This window comes from Homalodisca vitripennis, chromosome 4 (assembly GCF_021130785.1).
Source record: "Homalodisca vitripennis isolate AUS2020 chromosome 4, UT_GWSS_2.1, whole genome shotgun sequence".
NCBI classification, from domain to species: Eukaryota; Metazoa; Arthropoda; class Insecta; order Hemiptera; family Cicadellidae; genus Homalodisca; species Homalodisca vitripennis.
Window position 1 is genome coordinate 14401470 of NC_060210.1, and position 13201 is coordinate 14414670.

The window sequence follows — 13201 nt, forward strand, 5'->3', positions numbered from 1 at the left end:
TAAATATACTAAGTTTAATACTATTGATATCGAAACAAAGCAAAACTATTATATCTCAATTATTTTGTTACCAAATTATATTTAGCTGAATATTACTTTAATACTACCCTATACTTTTATAAAGTAACCATGCTTTACCTACTAATATTATTATAATATACAGTAGATAAATAATAAAACCTGAATCCCAAAACACATTGCAGTCATTTCCTACTGCATTGTTAAGTTATCCAGTGACAACGGCAATTTGTAACAGGGCTCTAATGGTTTAATGGCCCATTCCCAGTTGGAGAAATGCCACATCCCGCATGGATGGCGTCACTTACTGCACGTCTGGGGCACACAAAATACGGTTTGGCTGTTCCTACACCAGGCTGGGTTTCTGCTTTTGTAAATAGTAATATACTCATATAACTTTGGCTACAGTCACCATATTGACCAATTATGCTGCCGAGCGTCTAGTATGATGGGGCTGATTATGAGAAATGCTAGACACGGCCTTAGCTCTAATGCTCTTGTACTCCTCTACAAGTCCCTTGTCCTCCAGCTGCTCGAATACTTTTCAGTTGTTTGGTCTCCTCACCAACTGGGCCTCATTGACAGACTGCAGTCCACGCAAAATAAATTCCTTAGGTATTTGGACTGGAGAGAGCCTGATAGGCATCTGAACTTGCTTCGGCTACATCCACTGGTCGTTAGAAGGGAGGTTGCAGATTTTGTCTTTCTTTACAAGATTCTCAACTTTGAGGTAGTCTGTCCCCCTCTCTTGGAGCTAATTGTATTTCGTCTCCCTTCTGCCACAAGGTCGCGCCGCCTGTTCGAGCTGGGCCACTTCAACCGCAACTATTTGCAGTTCAGCTCTGTCCCAAGAATGCTTCGGCTTGGCAACGAGGTGTGCAGTAGAGTTGACTTTTTCTGCAATCGACTGGAAGCTTTGAGACGTGCTGTGTTGACAGTGAGACTGGAGACATTTGAGTCGGAGTGAGCTTGTCGAGTCCTATACAGGATTATATTAATAGTTACACCATTATTCCATTGTTATCTTTGTTGTTTTAGTCTATTATTATTATCATTGTTATTGTTATTGTTGTCTTTGTTGCATTATTATTTTTTATTACTTGTTATATTATTACTTATTATTGCCCTATTGTTATTGATACCACTTTTGTTATGTTTCACATTGTTTTAGTTATATCTGAGTTAGGCCTGTTCATTTATTATATCATATGCATGGTTAGTTGTTGAATTTGATTTCTCATACCGTATTACTTTTTTGGAACATTTGCTATTGTTAGCCATTCTAATTAATGTAATTTGCAAAATGGTTATACCGTGGGAATTTAAATAATTAATAAATAAATAACATACTCAATACACAAGCATAGCCAAAAACACATTGCAGTTCATTACCTACTGCATTGTTAGGTTATCCCGTGATAACGGCCATTTGTAATAAGGTTCTAATTGTTTAATGGGCCATTTTCAGATGGCGAAATGCCGCATACTGCGTATGTTTGGGGCACACGAAATACGGTTGCCTTTTCTATTCCAGGCTGATTGTCCTGATTTTTTCAAGAGTCAATAGAAATGTGGTAGAACTATTAATTACAGTAATTTTAGCAGAAATAACTAACTGTAGACTTATGGCAACAGGAAATGTTTAGGATTTTACACAGCGAATGAATTGATCATTTCATTCTATGACAATCTTTAGTAATTAAAGTAATTTTAATTTTTCAACATAAGGAAAACATACCACATGCCAACAAAAACACGTATAAGAAACATTAATAAACAAACTCTTGGTTGAAAAAAAGATTTGTACATTTCGTAGTGCGTTACCTGAGGGTAATTAGGTTAATAAAAAAGCTTACATTTTAATTTTCCCTGTGATCAATAAAATAAAAGCTGTCACTGGGATTTCTGTGGGTTGGTTTTTATTTACCTTTAGAACAAGATTAGGTAGGCCAAATCATTTGTCAATATTTGGTTCTAAAATTTTTATTTTTCGAGCATAGATTGTTCGATTTAGTAATTCGTTATATAATCAGAGAATATACATATATACGTAATACAAAAATATAATATATATCGGTACTTTAGTTCACTGAATGTTTCATAACCCAATACCTGAGTTAATAAAAATGCCACTAAGAATTGTTGCGACTGATTATTTCTAAGCGTTATTTAAATAATAATATTTTGGATTTATTTGGCGAAAGACTAAAATACTTCCCTTGGAAATGTCCTATTAATAAAGTAAAATTAGCTAAGTTTGTAATTAATGTAGAACAAATTTGATTTCACCACAGATGATGGCTATGGAGTTATTGTATTATTTCCATAACAGTTTTAAATGAAGGATATTCAAAGGGTCAATTAGACGATCAAAGGTCCTGGAACATTATCTCAGTGGCAGGACTAGACTGGCGAGTCTTTTATTCAGTTGAACACTGCATCATTGAACTGTTTTACAGGAAGTTCATAATTATAACGAACGAAATATACCGACAGAGAAAACTTAGAGGTGTAAACATTGTCTCTTTGCTTCAAATTAATATAAAAATAATAAAAATGTTCGAAGCTATTACCACCACCAATTGTTCAAAACAATTGCTCATGGACAATTCAGTTGAATGATGGAATAGTATGTAAATATTTTTATTTCCTACTCTGTTTATTGACAAAAATCAGGAAGTTAAATTTTAATAACGGTACTGTACCTGATAAAATGACCAGACCATTTTTATATATATATATATATATATATATATATATATATATATATATATATATATATATATCACAAACACACACAATAATACGCTCTATAAACGTAAACCATGTAAATAAATAAAATGTTACTTTTATTATACAAAGATTAACTTTTAGCTGTCAACATTAATCAAAATTTCGTTTAGATTAGATTTCGAATGAATGGATGTGTTAGATATTTTAGGAGCATACAGAAAGAGAAAGACAATGATTACATGCTTGCTTATATAGGATTAAAGTTAGTATTTATAAACTTAAACATGTTAAACACATATTCACTACTACGTTTCTAATTAACTAGTACAGGTCATATCAGTTATATGCATGAACCTAGCTGAGTTGTAGCGCAGATTTTGTGGAATTAAAGTTCTGATCCCCTGGTAATGACAGCAACTGAGATTACGGAACAAGGATAGGTAGTGGGTTGGATGGGGGGGGGGTTATAGTGGGTAAAAGGAGAAGGGGACATTGAATCTGAAATAGCTTTCAATAGAAATGGTTTTACAGTTACGGTACGCGTATTGTGGCGTACTCCTACCTTTTGTAGATGTCATTCGTGTTGTATTCTACACATACCTTGTTTATAGCGTGAAGTTTTGATTCAATGTGAATTTTTAGTTTAGTTCCATTTCACCTTCCGTATAATACAGCGCCAAGTGACGTAGGTTTCATTTGCTGAACATTCATGAATATGGTATTATGACAACTTTGTGCTTCTCATAATAATGTATTGTTGATAAAGCACTTAAATGAAATCATGTCTTGAACGAACCATTGCTGTGAAATTGAGCTAATCTCATCATTCATTAAATATGGTGTTGTGACTACCTTGTATTTCTCATAATAATATAGTTGCTGATTCAGCACTTAAATGAAATCATGTCTTGAACGAACCATTATTATCTTTTTAAAGAAATAAAGATATTTATATAATGAATGTAATGCTCCTTAATACATTTTAGATTCCATTCAATACATAATCAAAAACCAAATACCTAAATAGAGTGTAAATTATGTTCCAGGTAGCCTAACGCAAGTTCCTACAAAGTGCAAAAAGAACAAAGAACATATTTAAAATGTATTAAGATGGAAGCTTCCTGCTGAAGTCTTGAAAAGACTTACTCCTATAATTTGATGAGAATTTGAATTGAGGTAACATAAAATTTATTATTTTCCTACGCCGATACAACGTTTATTATACTGGTTAAGAGTTTTCCGTTTACGTGACAACTTGAATAGAGCATTACTTCCTAAGGTATGCTGAGAGTATTGCAAAAATACTACGCACGTTCATTACTGAATCCAAAGCAGAAAGTGGGGTTTACGTAGTGGGGTTTACTTAAAAGTAAATTGTTATAGTAAAGGTTACCAATATCCATTGACCGTTAATTTTATAGCTAACCATGTATTGTAATAGATGGAAATAATGATATTCTAAGAAACTACTCCGTTCTAATATTTAGCTTTAGAAATATCACTGACTTTATTAAAACGACATTTCCTATACTGAAGTATAGGATTCTGATTATAAATACTGTCATTATTCCTGAGGCGGATCGCTGACTGATTTACAAATTACTCAGCCTTTAAAAGCATATTCGAATAGCTAAGAACACTTCCTTTATGTTAGTGTAAAGGTCTTTAGTAAATTTCCTAATAAGAATACTCCCCTTTAACTGAGTGACAACAAAATCCTAACTCCACGAAGTAATGAGTATTACCATAAATGTTGACCACGAAATGAATGTTTTTTTGAACTCTTTGACCATGAAGTTTGATCTAGTCAGTTGACCTCGTAACGGCCTAAAACAGTCCTGAACACGAAGAATTTTGCAACTTCATTGTTCGCTTTAATCATAAAAAAGGAAAGAATGCAATTACTTGCATAACTTACTGTACGGTATATACAAATTCAATTTACAGTACATTTTCAGCTTGGTAAGTATTACACAATTAAGGATACAGCTAGTGAGAATTTGGCTTCCTGGCTGAGACATGCAATTTGTCTACCAGATGTCACAACAGTTGTGCCGGAAAGGGATGTTCAACTCAGTCACGTATAACAAAATCGGACGTGATATAACCGTTCTACCGTGATATTCTATGTTACTATCGGTATACTTATAAAAGATATATCCTACTAATCTAAAGTTGTACTCGAGTTTTTTTTTATTTTTTAACTGTATATCAGGAGCAGCACGTGTACGGAGTCCAGTGTAGTAGAAGCTCCACCTGTACAATGGTGGTTGTGTACCATCCGCGCCACAAAGCTAGGTTTACGGTCATCCTAACCATAAGTTTAACAAAGTATGAGCTGCATTATCTTTGAGGCTAGGGAAATATCACAGTACCACGATTTCGTCTGCGGCAGTAAAAAATTGTTGATGAAGAAATATCTCTGCTCCTAAAGATATATGAATTGTGCATGGGGTTTCTCTAGTTGCGGCTTCTGGGTGAACGATTTTTGAGTTTGGGGTCTCAGGGTTGGATGCATAAATGCTGCCTATTCTCTTTGTGTTGTAATGGAGGGGTCACAAAATGTCCCTTCGTCCAAACATTTGAGAGAATTCTCCCATTTATAAGCCATGGTATGGAGGGCTTTAGGCTACCCTTATACAAGGGAGTGCGTCTATATTCTCCCACATACCTTACTGGCTGAGCGTTAGCGATGCTTGTCACTTCATTTCTGGCCCTTTTTCCGCACTATGTCTCGAAATATAACTGACTTGTAGAAAAACTTTTTGAGCATAGCCTCATTTCTATATAGGTAACAGCGAGTTTAATGATGGTGAATGTCACTCTATTGGATTTGGCTGAGTGTCATTGAACATGTGTACATTGGTCTTATGGGTACCACGATGGCACTGAGAAAACCTCAATAAAGAAATTTTCAAACAAACTGGGTGCAATAATATGCCTTTATAACATGTGAGATTGTAGGTATTTATATGCAATGGCGGCTTTCTTCTTATTTGGATGTGGCTGGTGATTACCCAATAGTAACTGAGCTCCTGTTCTAGGATCACTTTCCATGAAACTCGTAGTGTGTGCTTTCTTAATAAAATTGGCATTTCTAATTTTAAGGAGTTAGACCGAGATAACCTGAATTGAGAAATAGGCAGGAAGTTACAAATATTTGCTGGAAATTTACTGTATTTTTTGTATTTATTAATTAAACCTATTTAGAGCCGTGGAATAGTTACGACGTCATGAAGAACTACTTCAAGTTTGAGTCATTGATAGGCAACATTAGAATATTCAACATAATTTGATATTTTAATATTTTAATTCAGTGATTTAATTGCTGAATATAGCAAAAAATAAACCTAGTAATTTAAAATACATTAAAGGGAATACAAAGTTATAAGTTTACAAGTTATAAGAGGAATGTTGTAGTAATTAAAAACGAAAAGGCTATGGAGAGTCGTAAATTAATTCAGTGAATTACATTCTGACTTTATTCAAGATAATTGTACTTTACGCTCTAGTGCACTTCTACGTTATTATATAAATGGACGAACAAAGCTATTATAGCTTAAAGATACCAAATTGTTTATTTATATTATATTTTAGTATTTAATTCGAATAATTGTAGTTCGAAGATGTTCTCCTTTGATGAGATAACATGTCTTATCGAATCGTTACAGTGTATCAGAGTGACAGGTATCCAATATTATTAAATGTGTTTCCTGTAAAAGTGAATGCAACCGACTGAGTAGTATCAAGGTATTCTGCTTTGATGTGGCAACAACCACGTCTTGTCGGTATCGTGACAGCTTAACTCAGTGACAGTTCTTCAAAACCATGAGAGTGGAGTTTAAAATATAACACGTTCGACAGCTTGTATATATATAAATTATCTGGTAATTGCATCAGGTACAGTACCGTTATTAAAATAAAACTTCCTGTTTTGTCAATAAACAGAGTAGGAAATAAAAATACTTCCATACTATTCCAACACTCAACTGAATAATGTTTACATTTCTAAGTTTTCTCTCTCTCTCTGTATACTTGGTTCGTTATAATGATGAACTTCCTGTAAAGCAGTTCAATGGTGCAGTGTTGATCATTAACTGAATCAAAGAGTCGCCAGTCCAGTCCTGTCACTGAGCTAATGTTCACCTTATTCTCCGTATTCACCTTTGATCGTCTAATGGACTCTTTGAACATCCTTCCTTTAAAACTGCTTGAACTGGTAATTGAAATAATATGATAACTCCATAGACATAATCTGTAAATAAAATTTATCGTCTTCAAATACAAACTTGAATAAGTTTATTTCATGAATAGGACATTTCCAAGGAAATTATTTTAATCTTTCTCACAAACTTGAAATAAATACAAAATATTATATTTCTATTCGGTTGGAATCAATAAAAATTTAGAAGGAAATACTGATTAATCATTTGGATTACATAACTTTGTTCTAAAGGTAATTGAAAACTTACAGACAACCCAATGACATATAATACAGTTTTATTTACTTCATCATAGAACAAATTACAAATTGAAGCTTTTTATTAATCTAAAAACCCCAGGGACTCCGCACTGCGAAATATAAAAATCTTTTGTTTAAGCATTAGGTTGTTTATTTATTTCTTATACGGGTTCTTGTGAGTAACTTAGCACGTGGTAACTTTATGCCTCAGTTGAAATTTCCGATTACCGTATTCATTACAACCAAAGATTCTTGTAGAATAAAATTTAAAATTCACTCGATGTGTAAGATCTAAAACTTCTTCGTCAGATTTCGTGATTAATATGAAAAATTCCCACGAATTAAAGAATATTATACTTACTTACTTCAGGTAACAAATAGTCATTTCACCTAAATAGATTATAACTACTTAATTCTACCAGTCTCCTTATTTTGAATAGTGAAAAAATCTGGAAGATTAGCATCAACTAGGAATGGCCAAACTGTATATTGTATCCCCAGACGTGCAGTAAGCGATGATATCCACGCGGTATGTGGCATTTCCATAACTGGGAATGGCCAAACTGTATTTTGTATCCCCAGACGTGCAGTAAGCGATGATATCCACGCGGTATGTGGCATTTCCATAACTGGGAATGGCCAAACTGTATTTTGTATCCCCAGACGTGCAGTAAGCGATGATATCCACGCGGTATGTGGCATTTCCATAACTGGGAATGGCCAAACTGTATTTTGTATCCCCAGACGTGCAGTAAGCGATGATATCCACGCGGTATGTGGCATTTCCATAACTGGGAATGGCCAAACTGTATATTGTATCCCCAGACGTGCAGTAAGCGATGATATCCACGCGGTATGTGGCATTTCCATAACTGGGAATGGCCAAACTGTATATTGTATCCCCAGACGTGCAGTAAGCGATGATATCCACGCGGTATGTGGCATTTCCATAACTGGGAATGGCCAAACTGTATTTTGTATCCCCAGACGTGCAGTAAGCGATGATATCCACGCGGTATGTGGCATTTCCATAACTGGGAATGGCCAAACTGTATTTTGTATCCCCAGACGTGCAGTAAGCGATGATATCCACGCGGTATGTGGCATTTCCATAACTGGGAATGGCCAAACTGTATTTTGTATCCCCAGACGTGCAGTAAGCGATGATATCCACGCGGTATGTGGCATTTCCATAACTGGGAATGGCCAAACTGTATATTGTATCCCCAGACGTGCAGTAAGCGATGATATCCACGCGGTATGTGGCATTTCCATAACTGGGAATGGCCAAACTGTATTTTGTATCCCCAGACGTGCAGTAAGCGATGATATCCACGCGGTATGTGGCATTTCCATAACTGGGAATGGGCCATTAAACAATTACAGCTGTTTTAAAAATTTCCGTTGCTACTGGATAACTTTGCAATGCAGAGGGGAATGCACTGCAATATTTGTGTGCTCTGCTTGCGTATTGACTGTATTGTACTAGTATATTACTGCTGACAAAACCAGAAACCCAGCATGTTGTAGGAACAGCCAAAGCGTATTTGTTGTGCCCCTGACAAAATACGTAAGCTACGCCATCCAATAACGCCATCCGGATGTGGGATTTCTACAACTAGAAATGAGCAATTAAACCATTAAAGGTCTTTCATAAAGTTCCTTTGTCAGTGGATGACATTGTAATGCAGTGTAGAATATACTTTAATCGTACTGTAATTATTTTGGAGTAGAATTATTATTTATTAATTATCTACTGAACTAAAAAATTATTATAGGCAAAAGTATAGTAACTTTATATATTTAACGCTTAGTCCGGTGTCTGAAATTTGACACTATCACAAACTTGTCTTCGTGGATCTGGGGTTCACGTGCGTCTGGATAGACAAAAAAGTAGGTTGGAAAGGTACGTCTATATTAAACTGGCTGATTGCTAGGAAAACTAATTCTTTGTCTTGGTGTATCTGAGGAATAAACGATTCCAGAGGTTTTTTTCTTAGTCACCGAATTATTTTATATTTTCAGAACGACGTGGACCTCAGGTTCCAGGAGATTGTAACAGCGGCTCATTTAAATACTGTGGTAAGTGGAAGATGAAATGGAGTTGAACTCAATATTAGTATTGAATCCCATCCCACCTTAGGTATTGAGCCGGTTCAATACCTATATCTCCCCGGCTCATGTGTGTTTTATATAGTGTATGTGTGTGTGGTTTATTGGCTGCAGAGGCCACTGACCATTTGAAGGCGTTTGGCCTTTCCGGTAGAGTGGCAAAGACTCCGAGCCGTGGTGTACAAGTTAGGAGTAGCTCCAGTTTAATATATTTTGTTTATTTAGTGTTTGTTAGTTTTGCTGAGCTATTCTCCTTCTGACATGTGCGGCTAAGTTTACGGCCCCTCACTGATGAGGTCCAGGAGATGAGTTGATTTTCTGCTGCCATCTCTCCATCATGCGTGGTCGCAGAGAACCTTCGCTTTTGCGCTCTGCTGAAGGACGGCCACCATGATGGACATTTCTACTAGTCAACATCTGTGATACCCTGCCCATATTCTTTATTTATTTGTTATTGTTATTGTTGCCATTTATATAGTTTATATTTTGTTATTTAATTTTAAGTTAGTTTTAGATATTATTTAGTTATTTCTTGGATTTCATTAGGAGCCCGCCCTTAGCCGAAGGATACCGGGTGGAATTGGCATTTCTTGTTTCAAATTATGGCGTTTCTAATTTTTGTATGCAGGTGCACCTGACGAGGATTGTTTGAGGTATACTACTGCAGGCACTTTTTTTTTTTATTTATAGTATATATATATATATATATATATATATATATATATATTTATTTTTGACTGGATAGGCCTATGCGGTGTCTTAGTAAATGAACCTGAGTATACTGACCACGGTGTTCTTTTTTTACCTAGTTTGTTTTGATCCGGCATCCCGTTCGCCACCATGGGCGCGCGCTTCCCTGATGGTTTGCTGTGGGTGTGCGAGCGGCGATGTACGGTTTCAATGGTAGCAGAGCGTGGTTAGCTGCTCTCTCAGCTGTCTCTCAGTTCTGGTTTTGTTTGTTGGTGTAGGTTAGTGTTAGGTAGGGGGAGGTTAGAGTACACAATTTTTTTTTTCATTAGGAGCTCGCCCTAGCACAGGATACCGGGTGGAATTGGTTTAGTGTCTTGCTTCCTGCAGACTTACCCATTGCAGGGAGCAAGGGACTCTAAATTGCTTAACCGCTAAATTTATCTAACTGTACTCTACTTCTCCCCTATCAATGTGTTGTTTTGTTATATTTATTGCTTCTGTGTTTGTAGGTTGTGGTTAGTGTATATTTGCAGGGTATCCTTCTATTAGGTAGCGGGTATTAAGTTCTTCACTTGGACCTCGTCAGTGTAAGCCTTTTGTGAGTTGAGTCCACTTAGGTTACTAAGTAATTGTTGCGTACGCTTTGTTGTTTATTGTGGTATTTATTTGTCTTAATTGTTTGGTATGGCGTTTTCCCTGGTGCCTGAACATCTACGCAAGCCCGAGTTGGTTTTTGAGGTCCTGGCGAGAGGACAGAAGCCCGAGGGAGATGTGAGGGCATTAAGAGCTCAATTACGGGCTTGTATAGCGTTGGACCGCAGCTGGAATGCAGAGTTCCAAATTAACACAGAATTTGAGTTTTGTAAAACCCGCATGGAGGAATTAGAAGACGATATTAATTTTGAGTCACTTCCCATGTCCGGGTCAGCAAAGGCTAGATTGGCATCTCAGCTTTTACATTGGCGTGACAGAATAGTTTTACTTATGTCAGCTCCTAGTTTAAACTCTGATATTAAAAGTTGGGCTTTTTCGGCCAGTAACAAATTAAAACAAGCCTTAGATGATTTGAGTGAGGTGCGCTCGGTGAAAGAGAAGGGGGTACTATTTACCGCTGTCACTCCAACGGAGGTTCCCACTACCATTACTTTTGCTAACCATCCACCGGCTCTTTCTTTCGAGCCTCCCAGAGTTACTATGTCTCCGATGGGTAGTGGTGAGGCATCATCTATAGTTGTGCCTTCCTTTTCTAGCTTTGGCAAACTGTCCCATCCTTTGGGGAGTGTTTTACAACACTTCCCCAGAGTTGATGGGCTTGACACTAATTTACTTATCCATTTCCTTCTGGAAGTTTTTAAGCTAAGAGAATTTCCTGGTATGACAGATGCCATGCTTATGCAGATTTTAGCGCAGTTTTCCTTAAGGCCGCTTTTTGATCGCCTTCTAGACTGCCTTAAGAGAGGTGCCACCTTTGACCAGTTCCACGCCGAGATCTTGGAGTTCTTTGTACCTGCTCGGGTTAGGGAGCGCTTGCGGGTGGAACGCGTTTACCGTCCTCAGGCACCAGACGAGACGTTGAGCCATTTTGTCGGGGAGATACGGGATGTAGCCCGGGTGTTGCGCTTGAGCTTGAGCGAAACGGAGTTGGTGAGCCTTATTTTGGAGGGCATTAAACCTGAAGAACGCTCCCGTTTGATTTTTTGTAGCCGTCCCGCATCTTAGCGGGTGGTCGTTGATATAGTTCACGTTTCTACAAGTCGTGCAACAGTGTTTAATTGCTATTTTACACAGCGATTTTTGTTTTACACAATTATTTTCTGTAAAAATGTCGAGCTGTGGTGTATGCGTCAAGAATATTAAAATTAATCAATCTAAACTCACCTGTTTTGACTGTAAACGAGATTTCCATGCGGCATGTTTGAAATATAGCAAGGCTGACGTGGATTGCCTAAATGAAGAGGGTCTAGTTTGGAGGTGTAAGGACTGTCAATCCACGAGGAGGAAAAGCATGAGACTCGAGTCTGCAGCAGATGAAGGTAAACTATCTCTCGAAGATATCATGAAAGTGGTTACCGATATAAGAGATAGCCAAGCAAAATATGAGAAAAGTTTTAATAAGGCCTGTGAATCAATGGACTCACAGCTCATAGAGAACACCAAGGCACTTAAAGCACAACAGGAGCAGAATGAGAAACTTTATCAGCTGATTGAGTCTATCACATCGGAGAACAAGGAGCTGAAGAAGAAGGTGAGAGCTCTGGAAGATCGTCTGGAGAACATAGAGCAGTACTCTCGCAGTAACTGTGTGGAGATTCAAGGAATCCCTGTAACTTCCAATGAAGATGTGTTGACCATCGTGAAGGACGTCGGCAAGGCACTGGACTTAACCGTATCTGACACTATGGTGGACGCGTGCCATAGACTTGGTGCCAAGCAGAGTGGAAACAATCCGCCGGGGATTATTGTGAAGTTCGTTCGTCGACTGGACAAGGAGGAGTTTCTACAGAGGCGACGTGTGAAGAGGACCCTCTCAACTCGTCACATCGGTGCAACTGATGACCGTCCCATCTACGTCAACGAGTCTCTATCACCGGCGAGACGGGCGCTGTACGCTCTGGCGAGGAAGTATCAGCGCGAGAAAAACTTCAAGTTCCTCTGGGTGAGAAACGGCAAGATCTTCCTCAGGAAAGAAGAAAAGGCGCCAGTCAGAGTTATCACACGAGAGGAGGACTTGGACTAAACTAAACTGTAAATATATATATACTTCACTTTCAGTAATACTTTCATCGTATAAGATATGCTACGTATTTTGGTTTGTTTTTGTTTATTACTGTTGTTACTGGAAACATAAGTTAAATTTTAATTTCTCTTTAAAGTTAAAAATAGTTTTAAACAATAGAAATATTTGGTTTTTACAATGCGTTATTTATTTATTTCTTTTAATAAGTAAATAATATTCTGCTAGATTTAATTATTTTCAAGGTAGTCAACTTAGTAGTAGAACTGTTTCAATTAAAATTTTTTTACTAGAGCCGTTAATAAATTTCAAAATGTAAAATAATGGATACGACTAATCAGTGTAACGTTAAACAATGGTCGGATTTTACAATATTGCATCAAAACATTCGTAGTATGAGAAGTAACTTCGATTTATTCATTGCTGAATTAAGTAGTAGACATTTGTTTCCT

The 13201-nt window shown here is 36.9% G+C and overlaps 1 protein-coding gene across 1 annotated transcript; it reads left to right on the forward strand.

Moving 5' to 3' along the window:
* The first annotated feature begins 12020 nt into the window (after window positions 1-12020).
* Window positions 12021-12752, forward strand: LOC124360946. Its single transcript, XM_046814981.1, has one exon. The coding sequence runs from the start codon at window positions 12021-12023 to the stop codon at window positions 12750-12752; it is 732 nt and encodes a 243-aa protein (XP_046670937.1).
* The last annotated feature ends 449 nt before the right edge of the window (window positions 12753-13201 follow it).